We start from the raw sequence: 17,038 nt of genomic DNA on the forward strand, positions 1-17,038 counted from the left end.
ATGCGCCCACATGCATTTCATGAGTGTTCACACATACTATCCATGTGGGTCATAGTATTCATGTGTGAATTTGTATGCAAATAAGTATGTGCCGACACATGATATGCATATTTCAAAATACATGGATATTTGCCATAAAGTATGTATCGATTTTCCTGAGTGTAGTAGAGGCCTGAATAAGAGAAACGTGGATAGAAAATATGACTCTGCCAACACTGCATTCAATCTTCTTCGTCCAAGAACAACACACGAAAGGAAGATATGGTTTATGTAGATGAAATCTCACAATGCGCTATATAATGTGACCACATCACATAACAATAGAATCCATCAAACAATGCAATTTCATTTCATAATCTGTAAATGACTTGCATATATTATTGCAAACTAATGTAAAATGCGTTCAAATTTGTTTATTTAAAAATGGCATAAAATCGAATTTCGCCGTTTTCAGTATTTGACCCAACATTTTGGCTGCTTGACAGGTCTCCTGCTCGATTGGCTGCTGTTTTTTGACGGTTCGATTGGCGACACTTACCAATCCGCGTTTCTCTTATCCAGGCCTCTAATCTGTAGCTATCTGTAGTACTTTTTCATAAGCACTACTTTTTTGCTCCGAGCGGTCATTGCTCTGGTTCTATTGTTGTACTTTTTGTGCGAATTACCACCAGTGTTGGTAAAAACTCAAAATCTCAAAACTCATGGATGATTCAAATCAAGCGTGAGTTGAAACGCACCCAACTCAGCACTCAGCACCTGAGTTGAATCATCCATTTGAATCATCGTTTTCTTTTGTTCTTCTTCGTTAATAACAGTGAACTGACGTTTGTCACATAAAATATTAGACACTCTTTTATGTATAAGCAATAAATGCCCCCAAATTGATTTTTTTCCCCGTAACGCACCACGTAAAGGTGTCTATCCAGCGTTACGGGTAGGTAGATATGGTCATCGATCGTGACTTAACGATCTAGAATAGAATGAACAGTTTACTGGATACTGGTTAATTACAAAGTTCATTGTTATTGTATTTCCTTTAAAGTGCTAAGTGGACTGCGATCATCCACACACACGTATGTGTTATCGATCAGAATTCCAAAGACTTTGATCGGTGGCATAATGGGGAATCTCTTCTCATACATTTCCTTGCATTTTTCTAAAATTTACCTCCTAAATGTGCATTTCCAATAGGACAAGCCTAAGCTGCCATACTGAACAAAAAAAATCGGTAAAATTGGAGTCATAAATGTGAAGTTCATGTGTTACATTTACGACCTCATAAATCAACCGACCCTAGTTGAATGTCTGAGAACATTCCAAGGTTATTTGAACACAAGATAGAGGAGGAGTTTGTCACTTGTGAATTCTTCGTTGCAACGATTTGTATGTCGTCGGTACAAAGTAATTTTTTTCTGCAAGACTGTATCTTTGGTTTTGTTGCTGTTGGTGATTGGAAATAGAATCGGTTCCAAGATTAACTTTATCAAAATGCAAAACATAATCGCTTGGCAACGGCACAAAGTTGCCGTCGGTAGTAGAAATACAAGTACGTCGGAAGGAGATGATGCGATAAATTTATTCGCATTATGACTGAAGATGTCAGACGCACTTATGATGTCAGCATTTTTTATTCTTGGCTAGACAGTCAGCTGTTCAACTATTCTCCTGCCGTTGGGGTATGTTTACTGGTCAGTAGCACACCATCATAACGGTGCTCATCATGAGTTTCGACGTACCAGCATGATAAACGACCCTTTGTAGGACTTTCTCAGAGACATCCGACCGATTACATTCACCGGCACGCGATTAACATCACTTCGAATGGCTTCATGCCAACAGAAAGTTCGTCTCGGATCGACTCTCTTGTTACACGTGTCCATAATAAACATTTGAAATCACAACAACACATAACCAAACTCAGAACCTAGCTAGAAAATTTCATTGACCATGAGTTTACTACAGTGACAGTACAGCCTTTTACTTTCTTCCAAATATAATAGTTGTCCTGACAAGAACCGATTTATTTTCAAAAATATCTCCAGTCACTATCAGCCAGGGGGAGAAGGCGGAGCACTGAATCCCTACCCCAACATGTGCGACATCTGGATTTGGTTCTAAACTGTAAACAACAGTGTTAATTCTCTACCACCTTTTTGTTATGGCGAGGCAATTTTTATGCACACTTTTGTTTTCGATATTTTATCAAAATTAAACACTCAATCATGCAGCAATATAACGATATGGTATGCTTGAGATACCTGCTTGATTATAGGGACTCGAAAAAGAATGTATTTGCAGTAACTAACCGAATATAAAAATGTTCGCATTAACAATTGCGCCCTAACACCGGTTCTAAGCTTCGATGCACAGTACACGAGCTTTGTTCGCCAGTGACAGGCGTATGAGGCCCTTGCTATCAGCAATCACTCAATAGTTCTATTCCTGCTAAACAAATCTGACTTGAGAGTTGTTTCCCAACCACTTAGTTCTGCAAACGCCATCGATTCGCGCGCACGTCATTTGCGTTCGAGATTTCAAGGAGGTCGATCGACAACGTACGGTACCCGGCCAAAAGCCAGGCACAGAATAAAAAAAAACATGATACTTTTTTGATATAATCCCGCATAATCATGGACCATACGTAGACCGCATCTGTTATAATTGAAGAGAATAAGTGGTATTGTAGCGATGGTCTCACTAATAGTAGTCAACTATAAATGGACAGTCTCATATACTGTTTCAACAGTAGCTCAGATGGTAAACGGCCAAACTACCATATGAGTAATGGGCGGTTAAGTATAATTAACATTTAAATCTGGTCGTTTTTTTCGAACAAAATTTTCGATGTACCATACATCAGTTGGTAGATGTACAATTCAAGAACTACATATATAATTACACATCGACAGCATGTTATGTATTAACAGTAAGTGTTGATGTAGGCTTGGTATGGTGAATCAAGCTTAAAATTGTATGCTAACAATGAAGTGAATAGTGACAATATATCTTATAACACATATGTAATTTTGACTGCATGGCATGTCGTTTTTCATTATGCGGGATAGATAAAAAACCGACAAAAATATCTAAAATATCAAGATATGCTACGGCTAAAAACAAACTAATGGTACATGATATTTATCACTTATTACAAATAGCATTACTTGATCTCCTCATGATAGTTTAATGCAAAATATTGATATTCTCGTCTGATCGTTCATTCTCTCTCTTTACTATCTCTCAATCAGGTCCACATCTAATTTTTCTATTTTATGAATATTTTATGCTCTGTATTATTATTATTGAGATAAGTGTCTCTGCTTACGGAACCCCCCCCCCCCCCCAATTTTTGGCCCTTCATACAGGAGTTTGATGAAACACAAACAATAATATAATCATGATCAAATCGTTTGTCAGATATGGCCAGTGCTATCGGCAGGTGCCTTGCTACAATAGATGGTAGTATCATCATCATCATCATCATCATCATGTATTATTATTATTGAGATATTTTCGTCGACTTTGGTAACGGTTCTTTCCACATGATGAAGCAGTTCTCAGGTCAGATTTTTATCGCAAGATTCAAACTAGGTATTTGACACATTCCGGCGTGACGTTACAACGTTTTGACGTACTTTTGAATGTTTTTTTGAAGAAATTTGCATTATTACATATTCTGAATCCTTATAAAATTGCGGATCGAACAGATATATAAATACCGTATATGTGTAGGAAAATTGCTTCCTGGGATGCAGTTTGCTGCGTGAGTTCGTGATTTTGTACCCCTACTTAAACATGGTTAATTCTCTGCTCTGGTTGTTATTTTACTCCAAAAATAATGAACACCCTTCAAATATATGAGGATAATGAATGACCCTAGGAGGTAATATGCCTAAAATACGGACTAAGTTCGATTTATTCGACGTCAACATTACGTGACGTTACAACGCGAGGTTCTTCAAAAACAGATTTTTCAACGCGTTGTAACGTTACGAAAAAGTATACCAATTTAAAATCAATTTTTAAATAAGTTTCCGATCCCTATAGTTTGGTATTGTTCCAAAATGAAAAGGATATAATGTTCCATAATGCATTAGATGTGATCCTGACTTTTGATGTGCCATTGGAGCGTTAATTCCAATGCCTAAATTTGAAAACTACTTAGAACACATATGCATTTTGGCTTCTTTGTAGATACCACCGAGTAGAAACAAAAAGCTGATCGTTCGAGCGTAATACATAGTGTTTGGTCTTATGTTAAAATTGCGGCCAACTGAAATTGAAAATCCTTTAAAAAAATACGACTGAAATCTAATGATAAATTTTATTAATATAGTAGAAGAAAGTGAGTACAATTAGACTTCATATTCCGAACGATAGCTTTAATACTTGGTTTTTCAAACGCCAAACTGTTTGAAGGTAACTTCAGTAGCAGAACTAGTTCTGTAAAAAATGTATACATAGATTGCCTATTCCTCGTGAAATACAATTATACTTCAAGAAAGCTAACATTAGTTATCTGATAAGAACACTGTTTACCAACACCATCGTTGAAGAAATTTTATAATTTTTCACTAGGTGGATCACATTTCATTTGGTATCAGACGCATGAAAGCAAATAGTCACTCTCAATGCAGTTTGAGGTTCATAAGCCCCAGGAGGCTATGGATACAACCCTTGATTACTAACGTTGCTGTCGTTGTCGTTGTCGTTGGATACAGTCGTTGCTTACTTGCGCCCAAACTTCTACACCGAGAAATCTCACATTAATGGCTGCATAGTACTGTTCCTAACTAAGCTGGCATGGCACCTTTGGACCTCTGAAAACAGTAGGGGAGAACGGTCCAAAATGCACCCCTGGGGCAAAATGACCTCACTCATAAAATCACTCATATAATCTGTTGTAGTACATTTATGAACGAATATTACAATTACAATTCATAATTAGTTATCCATCATTGAGCACCATTGGAAAAATGTATCAAAATCTTTTCACATTCACTCAAATTTACCGATTTGCTGTTCTTCAACCACATCCGTAAGATTGTAGTTCAATCTATTAAGAAAAAACAAACAACCATGCGTTCACCATCATTTTACATGCAATTGAGTCATTTTAGACCACCATTCGGGCGTTTTGCTCCAGGCCTATTTTACAACATTTTTTAAATGCGTTAGAAAGTAATGAAAATCTTATTGTTTTGAATAGGAGATCATTGTGAAATGTAGCTGGGTTTGTAAATTTATCATCTATACGTTGAAATGGTTGGGTATTTTTGTTTATATGGGCGAAAACATCGAAAAAGCTTAAGGGGTGCATTTTGGACCGTTCTCCCCTATTTCTTTCGGCAGAATAATTAGCCGAGGTCTAGCTGATCATGTATGTTTGTGTATGCGATATTTTAGAATAAATCATTTGACACGGGGAATCCGAATGAGCTCATTGAGATTTAAGAACAGACCTTTTAAAGTGTTTTTTCATAAATATAAGTTCATCATTAAATATATCTAAACCAGATGAATTACGACAGTTTATTTATTGTTTTGTTTATATTGACCGAAGTAGTCGTTCACGATTTTATTGCATCTGCATGTAATGCAAAGGCATTCGATAGCAAATTTCGGGGTGTGACAGTTCTCTATTATTTCATTTAATTCCACCACGTTGTAATCTTTATAGATACGTATTTCGACCTCAACTGTAAGCCTTAAGTCGAGTCAAGTACGAGACACTGGAGATGGCCGTAGTGGAATAAACTGTTTAGTACTAACTCGTCTTATGACAGGTGAATACATCCCACTAAAAGAGCTTAATTATTTTTTAATTCCCTGAAGTCAAATATAATTAAAAGTCAATATAGCTGGTTGTACTGTGGGCAAATATATTTTTTATTTATTTAATGTATAAAAATGAGTATTGAAAACTTGAATCATTTGTTTGAGAAACTGCATAAGTCCATTTTACAAAATTTCGAGAAAACAACAAAACACTGTTTTTGAATAAATTGGCACCAAATCTTTCGATTTCTTCGATACAGATCAATAGTTTTTGGCAAAACTCAACACTGTAGGACCCAGTGCGAAAACTGTAAGCAGTACTTCAGAATAGCTCTTCAAAGTACGTGGACATATGTAGTTTCTCAAACAAACGAAAAAAAAATCATACATTCCTGAACAAAATTTTTTTTTTTTCGTATTTTTTGCCAGGATACGTATTTTTGGACGAGGATTCGGAATATAGAAAAATCTCATTTTGACCAAAAATGTTACATATGCAGTTTCTCAAACAAACGGATCACTTGCTTTCTGTATTTATATTGATATGTTCAACCTGTAGCTGTGCACAAATTGAGCCAATTTGTTCGAATATCTTACAAGCTCCGTAGGCTTCATGAGGAATATTTTTCCGTGACGTTACAACGCAAACTTCACCTAGGTGAAACTCAGGCTATTTACCACCTATTTTATTTCTATTACCACCAAAACACAGCTTTTTTCAAGTACAAAGAGCAAACGAAATTTTAAATTCAAGGATTATATGTACTTCTCAGAAAACTTAAAACAGTCAATTTTTTGTGACGTTACAACGCTTTTTTATGACATATTTTTCCTGGTCAAAATTCAGGTTTCTTACAATTTTAAATCAAATTTTACAAAGCGCACTGATTCTATACTTTTTCATCTTTGAAAAGATGAGAACAGAGTGCAAATTGATGCTTCAGAACCCAAATTACAGTCAATTTGGGAAAATATGTCTAAACAGCCATTACTCTTCATTATTATCAATCATACTAATTGTTAGTCAAAAACTTATTCTTCGTCAAAATATAATCATACCAAATATTTTATTTGATGACTTAGGTATTGGAAAATAAGGGTAACATATAGATAATGTCAAAAATTGAGTTTGAAAAATTGATGCTCTGGTACCAATTGTCAAATGTCCGAAGAATGTGTCATTTAGTGATTGCTGATAATGATTGAAGAAGTACATTTATTGAAAATAAATCGGTTCTTGTATGACCTCTATTATATTCGAAAGAAAGTGACAGGCATTGTGACTTCATTCATGGCATCCAGTGAAATTTTCTCACTAGACTTTGAGACTGAAATTTGATGGCGTCAGTATCGACCCGAGTGGCGGCCGTCGGCAAGTGGCAAAATTTGCACAAAAATTTGCAAAATTCTGACTTTGGCTTTGTTGCTATTAGTGATTGGAAATGCGTATCATTGAAAATAAATTGGAAGTTTTGGGCAGCATTTGAAGCACCCGTTGCCGAATAATGGCCTGCGATTTTGATTCACAGCAGCACGTTATTTTTGGTGAAACTCTAAAGTTAAAACATTGCTAACGATAACCCGACGAATATAATTCAATTATGTTGAGCCTGCGACGAGCATGGATTTATTATAATCGAACAGCTATGAAGATCAAGTGTTTGTAGATTGCCCCATATTTGGTTCAATTCACTGTAGGATACAAATAGGGGAAGAAAGGGGAGGGGGCCCTAGCTAAGCAAAGACTACACTAATGTCTTAACTGTAAAGTTTTTCATGAATATATTTACCTCATGCAACAGGTAAACAATATAGCTAGCCAATGCCATATTAAAATTTAAGAAAATCTTAATCATATTGGTTATATTCACATTTCAAAAAAAGTGGTGTTATTTCGTTGCCGGAAAACTCATGAGGCAAAACGCCTTTTAGCTGACAGCTCTTAGGGAACAACGCACCACGCGTCGGCGAACCAGCATGCTGGTATGGACAATGCGGACTCTTCCCCTAATGAAGTAAAGCCAGTTATAAAAAAAATTAGGAAGACACAAAAGCTTTTCCAGCGAAGTGTCAGAAACACAACCATACACAGTGATTGCTTCGATCGAGTTTCCTGCTGGTTGGGCGTACTACGAAAGAAAAAGTATAATACGATCCGAAAAAAATATTCTCAAAGTAAATAAAAGATATAATATTTCATGCTTTGAATTAATATCAATACGCTTAACAGCTTAACATTTGAATTCAATGCAGCTTGGAGTTATTTTGTACCTCTCAAATCAATACTGTATGACAGAACCAGAAGAGCTTCCAATATTCGAGATGCTCATGTGATTCTGAAATCTACTGCTGACTGACACTGTTTGACTGATTTGGAGCATTTCGACTTCCAAGATTATTTGATCACGAAACCGGTTGTCAATTTTTCTCGATATTGAAGACATTTACATGGTTTATATTCCCAGAGGTTGAAAAACCTGGGGGAAGAGGCCCCAAAACGCCCCAGGGCAAAACGCCTTTTGTGGTTTCCATCAAATTTACCATCATTAAGATGGCCGTAACAAAAGATATTTTAGTTACTAGATAAAGATTGTCGCTGTCGTCGCTGTCCGGAACATCTTTTGCTGGCGAGGATAGGGGAGCTAAATGTCAAAGAAGGAAAATCCATACGATTTGACAGGTATGTACCACACATGTTTCGGACAGCAGAACAAAGAGAACAGTAGCGACAATCTTTATCTAGTAACTAAAATATCTTTTGCCGTAACAAAACTAGATCTAAAATTATGTAGGTTAGGCGAAAAAAGTTTCAAAATAGTGTATGGGAAGGTCGGAAAAACCGAAAATTTCCACATTTTGAAGGAACAAGGAGCGAGGCAAAATGCCCTAGTGGCGGCAACCTACAATGTACTTGCGTCTCCACGCTCTATCCATACCAGAATGCTGATTCGCCGACGCGTGGTGCTTTGTTCCCTAGGAGCTGCCAGCTAAAAGGCGTTTTGCCTCATGAGTTTTCCGGCGAATATCACCACTTTTTTGAAATGTGAATATTATCAATATGATTGAGATTTTTGACAATTTTTGAATGGCATCAACTAGCTATCTTGTTTAATTGTTGCATAATGTAAAAATACCCATGAATAGCGTTACAAATAAGACAATAAAGCAGTGTTTGCTTAGATAGGGCATTGCCCCCCTTCCCCTACCAAGTTATTTCGACAATCTGATCTGCACATGTGCGTCATCAAAAAAGCATATGAGAGCATGGAGACGCATGGTGCGTCTTTTTATGACTAAACTATCTACCAGAGCTGCGGCAACACACACGAGCTGGGAACAGCTTTCATAGTAAAAGGCGATATGCAAAGACGCGTGATCGGGTGTTGGCCGATCAATGGAAGAATGTGCAGGTTGAGGATCAAAGGCCGGTTCTTCAACTTCAGCAAAATCAACGTCCATAGCCCACACTCCGTAAGCACTGATGATGACACCCATGTAACCAAAAGTTCATTTAAAAGTACGTTTTTAGCTCAATCAGCTCTGTCAAGCTAATTAAACGAAAAACATACTTATGAAGGAACTTTTTGTTACTTGGGTAACGACGCATTCTACGCACAGCTGGAACGTGAGTACGACAGCTGTTCAAGCCACGACGTCAAAATCATCATGAGGACACTCAGGTTGGCTAAGAGGAGGAGTTTAGACCGACTATTGGGAAGTTCAGCGCTCATTGATTTCGCCGCCTCCAAGAATATGGCCATTCGCAGCACCTACTTCTAACACAGCCTTCCGTATCGGTACACCTGGAGATCACCACTGCAGATAGAATCACAAATCGACCACGTTCTGATTGATGGACGGGACTTCTCCGACATTATCGACGTCAGGACATATGGAATAAGCGGGGTGCGAAAAGATGGAACAGCTGTGCCGCTCTCAAGAAACACGTAAGTTCTATCAGAAGCTCAACGCAGAGGCTTTGTGCCGTGAGTCAAAATGTGCCGGGATAAGGATAAGAGCATCTTGACAGACGAAGCTGGTAAGTATGGTATCGGAGCTCAGCTCATCAAGATCGGCGCCGAAAATCTGGCCACTTGCCTGCACAAACTGATAGTCAGAATCTGGGAAACTGAACAGCTACCGGAGGATTGGAAGTAAGGGGTTATATGCCCCATCTACAAGAAAGGCGACAAGCTGGAGTGTGAGAACTTTCGAGCGATGACCATCCTTAATGCTGCCTACAAAGTGATATCTCAGATCATCTTCCGTCGTCTGTCACCATTAGTGAATGAGTTCATGGGAAGTTATCAAGCCGGCTTCGTTGACGGCCGCTCGACAATGGACCAGATCTTTACTGTACGGCAAATCCTTGAAAAATGTCGTGAATACCAGGTCCCAACGCACCATCTCTTCATTGATTTCAAGGCGGCATACGATAGTACAGACCGCGTAGAGTTATGGAAAATTATGGAAGAACAGCTTCTCTGGGAAGCGTAGGGTAAAAGTTCCGATAGTCGTGGTTGCTCCTATAGTTGCGGTAGTGTAGTTTTTAGAGAAACTACAGATTTAACGTAGCAACCCACATTGTTGATCAATTACGTGTACTGTCATTAGACGAAACAAGCACAAACAGCCTAGGAATATCCCCAAAAACGGTAAATAATACTCAAACAATTTATTTTTTTCTGGACGTTGCACCAATAGTTGCGGTAGTGTTCCTATAAATGCGAGTCCCATACAAAAACAGTGAGATTCGCAACTATAGGAACACAAATTAATAAATACCGCAACTATTGGAACATTGTACCAATACTTGGAGGAATGATTTTAGGTCACAATCAAGGATTTTCTTGCGATCGGAACATAATTCTCATAAAATAGTGTTACTGGGCTTTCGAATACACCCTCGAGGTAAGTGAAATACTTTATCTATTAGGTGTAAGTGAGAAATTAGTGATGGCGCGTGCTTATTACCTCCACCATTGGGTCTTTGACCCTACCAGACTGATCAAAGCAACGGTGGATGGTGTGCAAAACTGTGTGAAGATTTCGGGCGAACACTCCAGTTCGTTAGAATCGCGCTGGGGACTAAGACAAGGTGATGGACTTTCGTGCCTGTTGTTCAACATTGCGCTAGAAGGTGTCATGCGGAGAGCCGGGTGTAACAGCCGGGGTACGATTTTCAACAGATCCAGTCAATTTATTTGTTTCGCGGATGACATGGACATTGTCGGCCGAACATTTGCAAAGGTGGCAGAACTGTACACCCGCCTGAAACGTGAAGCAACAAAAGTTGGACTGGTTGTGAATGCATCGAAGATAAAGTACATGCTAGTGGGCGGAACCGAGCGCGACAGGGCCCGCCTGGGAAGCAATGTTACGATAGGCGGGGATACCGTACATCCTTGCTAAAGGCTGATAACAATGTTAGTCGTGAAATACGAAGGCGCACCATCTGTGGAAGTCGGGCCTACTACGGACTCCAAAAAAACTGCGGTCAAAAAAGATTCACCACCGCACCAAATATGTCATGTACAAGACGCTGATAAGACCGGTAGTCCTCTACGGGCATGAAATATGGACAATGCTCGAGGAGGACTTGCAAGCACTCGAAGTATTCGTGAGACGGGTGCTTAGACCATCTTTGGCGGTGTGCAAAAGCACGATGTGTGGCGGCGAAGAATGAATCACGAGCTCGCCCAGCTCTACGGCGAACCCAGTATCCAGAAGGTAGATAAGGCCGGAAAGATACGGTGGGCAGGGCATGTTGCAAGAATGCCGGACAGCAACCCTGTAAAGATGGTGCGTAGAGCGCAGAGAGCGAGGTGGGTAGACCTGGTGCAAAATGACTTGGCGAGCGTGGGGCGCATTCGAGGATGGAGAGATGCGGCCTCGAACCGTGTATGTGGCGTCAAATTGTTGATTCAGTGTTATCTGTTTAGATGTAAACTAAATAAATAAATAATAATATTTAGTTTCGACAATCTGATCTGCAAATAAGCGTATGGAGACGCATGGTGCGTCTTTTTGTGACTAAACTTGAAATATACAAATTTCATCAAATCTATGAATTAAATAAATGCACATGCAAACTTTTGTATGACAACTTGTATTAAGGAAAACCTGAAACTAATTACATGTTGGAAAGTACGAGTTTTTGGTTACCATGTTGATAACCACGATCAGAATCACGAGAATTTCCAAATGGTAGATTTCGGGTGTCTTTTGAACGATTCTCACAATTCTTCCACGATTGTTTCACTCATCTTAACTAATTTCATTCAATTGAAGTTTGTCCCATTTCCCGAATCAAACTTGAAAGTGAAAATTCGTGAATTAAAAAAATCACTATACCAATAAAACATCGATAAAAGATTATTCGATATCTTGTTCTGCGAGCAAGGTCATTCGATAATTACTCAACTGTCACTTTTAAGTTTAATTGGACTTTAATTTGGGAAATGAGACAGATCCTTAGCAAATTGTTTATTTGTTATAATACTTCCATTATACGGAGTATGAATTTCACTAAAAGATTTTTGTTCCGCTCCATGCGCGAAAAACACCGGTTTATAACTGCTAGAAGCCAAATATTGGCCTATTAGGAAAGGTTACTCTGGAAATTTAAAAAAAGCGTTTGAGGCAATAAAAAATGACAGAAAAAGTTATTTTACAATGTTTCTATCTACCAACGCTCGTAACATGACCATCTGATGACCTTAGCAAACACAAGCAATCACTCTTCTCCTCTTGGTGAATTATTTTGGGAATCCATGCGTGACCAACTGTTGCAACGTAGTCAGAAGTGACAAGCTACACATGTTAGTCTGTTAAGTACGGTTCACATACCTTCGTTACACCATTGCGTTGGTATTTGATTATGAAATTACTTTGCTTGTATGATAATGGTTTATAGTAATGTCCCCCATCTTTTCACTTTCACCCCACAGACGATCAACGAGAGTGATCGGCGGTCAGTCAGCATGTCGAACCCAATCAGTTCCAATATTTTATCAACTGGAAATTGCCATTAGTGTCGAAGTCATGATCGCAACTGGATCATTAGTTTTCATATTCCAGCTTTTTGCTACATGGAGTACAGCACAGGCCCAAATTCAGGATGTCACCATCGTGCTCAGTCAGGGGACGATTGTAGGGGTAATCTTTACAACACATTTTACTGAGCATCTCATAATTACCCATCCACAATTTTTACAGCTCAAAGTGTTCCCAGAAACGTCACGGATACCGGTCTTCACCTATCTTGGTATTCCGTATGCAAAACCACCCGTGGACGACCTTAGATTCTCGCCCCCAATACCAAGTCCCGGATGGAACCGAACACTGTACGCACGAGATTTCAAACCTATCTGTCCACAATTGGAGAACAACAGCTACGACGATGTGGACTCTCAAGGCCACTACAAGTTTCGTGAAACCAGCGAGGATTGTCTGTACTTGAACATCTGGATGCCGGAGACGGCCATCCGTTACGGAGGTTTCCCGGTGCTAGTCATGGTCACCGGTGAAGAGATGGCCTTCGATTGGACAGTCAATCGGGCTACCGGTCTGGATCTCGCCTCCGATGGGATCATCGTAGTAACGGTTCAGTATCGAACGAATGTGTTCGGATGGCTATCTCTTGGGCAGAAGTACGCCCCGGGGAATCTTGGACTTCTCGATCAGCAATTGGCTCTGGTTTGGATTAAGGATAACATTCAGAAATTCGGGGGCGATACCAACAGAATCACTTTGCTGGGTCACGGGACCACTGGAGGCCCGAATGTAATGACCCACATGGTTAGCCCCATGGCTCGAGGACTATTTTCCAAGGCAATCATTATGTCAGGAACCGTGTTTTCACCTTACTGCCGCGTGAACACAGATCGCAGATTATCAGACGAAATTGTTAAGATCATGGCCTGTAACTACGACATCGGTCGTAACGTTCTCAAGTGTTTGCAACAAAAAAGCGTCCACGACTTACTTAAGGCTTACGAGTACGTCTACCGCAGCGGAAACTACACAATCAATCTAGGGCCGATCGTGGATGACTATCTACCGGCGATGGAACGATATGTCATGGACGACCCGCGGGCTCTATTCTCATCCAAATCATTTATCATAGAAGATATGCCGATCATGTTCGGCATTACCAGTAACGAAGGTGGTTTCATGCTGAATAGGTGGCTTGACTTCGCCAAACAGGGTCTGAATTATCTGCGGAAGTACGTCAACGAGACAATGGTGCCTAACATTTTGGAGCAGTACAACTTCGATGGAGTTGGACGGGATCAGGTAGGATTGATGTTTTTCCAATTTTAAGAGGAAATTTTCACTTGCCGTAGGACGAGTTAGTAAGTACATACTATCCTATTTATTTCCATCACTCGAGTGGTGGAATTAAACAGGATACTACGAACACGTCTTACGGCAAGTAGTATCAAGGGCAACGTCTTAATTGACCTTAAGAATACATCATCAACATGGCTTAATACTTATTTTGTAGATACGCGAAACCATTAATTGGCGATTCTTCGACCAAATCCCTGAAACCACTGCGCACCTGCTCCATTCCATCATCAAGCTCACTACGGAAACCAAGTTTGAAATTCCATTTTTCAAAACACTGGAGGTATTCAGTATGGCCGTAGTCCAAGATGTCCAGGAAGATGCTTCGAAACCGGAAGAATCTCTTAACCAACTAGCTCTTCGGGGTGGGGGAAACTTGTACGTCTACCTCTTCCATCACTCCAATTCGATGGACATGCGAGGCAAGATCAACTACTTTGGTGGAGCATCGCACTCCTCGGACTTACCATTTCTGATGGGACCAAGTTTGTTCCAGGAAATCGGTCGGAAACGACTGTCTCAATCTGAGGACAAACTATGCAAGAAAATTCGAGCGTTGTTCAGCGAATTTATCAAAGTTGGGTAAGCCACTCAATGTCTTCATACAATTCAGTTTGTTTTAACTTCCTTGGTTGTATTTTAGTGATCCCACGCCCGGTCGAAAGATCGACTCATGGAAACCCTACACTGAGAATCAGAAGTACATAAAACTTATCTCCACACGAGCGGAGAATCTTTTCCAGAACGACAAACACAGTATGGACGCCAGCTTTGAGGACAACATTCAAACTATCGAAAATAAACTCTTGAACATCAATCAGGATGACGCTCCCCCTCATGAGAACCCCTACCTCTTGGGGCGCGTTAACCTTGACGACCAGGAGAGCTCCCGCTCGTCCAAAAGCGCCGTCTTTGCCGACAACACCAAAGATTCCGAGTACATCCATTATCTTCGCCGCATCGACAGTTTCTGGTACGGGTTTCTACCGAAGCTGTCCCAGATTATGAACGCCACCGACCAGGAACGGCTGCGGAACCGACGAATCGATCTCATACTGGAAGACGAGCAAGAGCTCTTTCGCGAGTCGTCGGAGGCCTCCCGCTACAAGCATGCCTTTTTCTCTATGCTAACGCTGGTCTGTATGTTGCTGGCCGTCCTATGCCTGTGCGTCTACATGTTAAAGAAAAATACGAACAAAAACTTCACCAATATCTTATGACACAAGTTCTTCTTCCGGTCGAAGCTGTTCGATCGGAAGAACCGCTCCAAGAAGGCGGGAGTGAGTGATAGTGCGGCGGACGACGATGAGTTCAACGTCACCGGCATTAGCCACCGGATCAAGACGACCAGCACGGGCGGGTCGTCAACGAACCGAGTAGTGCGAAACAATCCGTTGTACGGGGAGAACTTCAAGCGGTTCGTTGCCGGGGGCGAAAGTATGGGACCTATCAGTTTCGGTGCAAGTGCCAGCAATAAAAGTGTCATCGGGGGTCTGAGAACAGTGGAGGGATCTTCGGTGAGTGGGGCTCGACGAGGCAATAATGAATTTGGGGAAAACGTCAACGCTATTTTGACTGATCTGGACGAAGAGCTGGAGGTCAGAAACTGGCGTTATCAATTATCCAATGATCATTTTTAGGGTTAAGAGTTGTGTGATAAATATTTTGATAGCTATGGTTATAGTCAACAGTAAGATAGTTTGAATGTTTTAAATAGACTAGGTGTCTTAGATTAAAAAACGATCCATAGTTTTCTGAAGTCTTACAAAATTTTATATAAATGTTGGTAATATTACAGCCTTTTGAATAACGTTTGTTTGTTTTTACTATATAGAGTTTTTATCCTCAGAAAAATAAAAAAAAATCTCTCACTTATTATTTCTGAATCCCATAATATGCAACATCTGTTGTAATACCTATACAACAATGAACGAATCGAAATATATTTATTTCATAAGAATTGCAATTGAGAATCTCCGAATACCTTTAACTTGTATGGATTGCCGAGCTGGGCTATTGGCCTCAGAAGTCAAGACTGCAGGCGTTCAATTTTGCGCATTCGTGGTCTTCCACTGAGTGGCCGGCAATTATCAGGTTGTCTGTTAAATATTATTTTTGCTATTCTTCCGTCCGACAATAAGTGAACAGCACACTGCCATATTTTTTAACGGTTCGCAATATTTTCTGCTTTGTACACTTGATACAGCTCGTGATTCATTAGTCTGTGCCACACACTATGTTCTAGTTTCCATCTGAGTATTGTTCATTTTCATTTATTTAGTTAACATCTAAACAGATAACACTGAATCAACAATTTGACGCCACAATGCACGGTTCGAGGCCGCATCTCTCCATCCTCGGATACGCCCCACGCTCGCCAAGTCGTTCTGCACCTGGTCTGCCCATCTCGCTCGCTGCGCTCCACGCCGTCTCGTACCTGCCGGATCGGAAGCGAACACCATCTTTGCAGGGTTGCTGTCCGGCATTCTTGCAACATGTCCTGCCCATCGTACCCTTCCGGCTTTAGCTACCTTCTGGATACTGGGTTCGCCGTAGAGTTGGGCGAGCTCATGGTTCATTCTTCGCCGCCACACACCGTCTTCTTGCACACCGCCAAAGATGGTCCTAAGCACCCGTCTCTCGAATACTCCGAGTGCTTGCAAGTCCTCCTCGAGCATTGTCCATGTTTCATGTCCGTAGAGGACAACCGGTCTTATAAGCGTCTTGTACATGACACATTTGGTGCGGTGGCGAATCTTTTTCGACCGCAGTTTCTTCTGGAGCCCGTAGTAGGCCCGACTTCCACAGATGATGCGCCTTCGTATTTCACGACTAACGTTGTTGTCAGCCGTCAGCCGTCTGAGTATTGTACGCAGACTTTTTCGCTGGAAAACCCGAAAGCCTATTT

The 17,038-nt window shown here is 40.4% G+C and overlaps 2 protein-coding genes across 2 annotated transcripts in view; both read left to right on the forward strand.

The window, feature by feature from the left end:
- The window catches only part of LOC134204008 (liver carboxylesterase 1F-like), a 74,973-nt gene extending 59,598 nt beyond the window's left edge, over nt 1-15,375 (forward strand). The window contains exons 4-7 of the mRNA XM_062678847.1: nt 12,729-12,936; nt 12,997-14,076; nt 14,288-14,712; nt 14,774-15,375. Of these exons, the coding sequence (XP_062534831.1) occupies nt 12,729-12,936; nt 12,997-14,076; nt 14,288-14,712; nt 14,774-15,350 (2,290 nt within the window). The 3' untranslated portion in view covers nt 15,351-15,375. The remainder of the gene's footprint in view (nt 1-12,728; nt 12,937-12,996; nt 14,077-14,287; nt 14,713-14,773) is intronic.
- Nucleotides 15,357-15,880, forward strand: LOC134204005 (uncharacterized; the record flags this gene model as incomplete). Its single annotated transcript, XM_062678845.1, has 1 exon — nt 15,357-15,880. A coding segment is annotated over one exon (414 nt), but the record flags the coding sequence as incomplete, so codon positions are not given.
- Nucleotides 15,881-17,038: the final 1,158 nt, after the last annotated feature.

The sequence above is a fragment of the Armigeres subalbatus genome, unplaced genomic scaffold, assembly GCF_024139115.2.
Source record: "Armigeres subalbatus isolate Guangzhou_Male unplaced genomic scaffold, GZ_Asu_2 Contig326, whole genome shotgun sequence".
In the NCBI taxonomy this organism is placed as follows: domain Eukaryota; kingdom Metazoa; phylum Arthropoda; class Insecta; order Diptera; family Culicidae; genus Armigeres; species Armigeres subalbatus.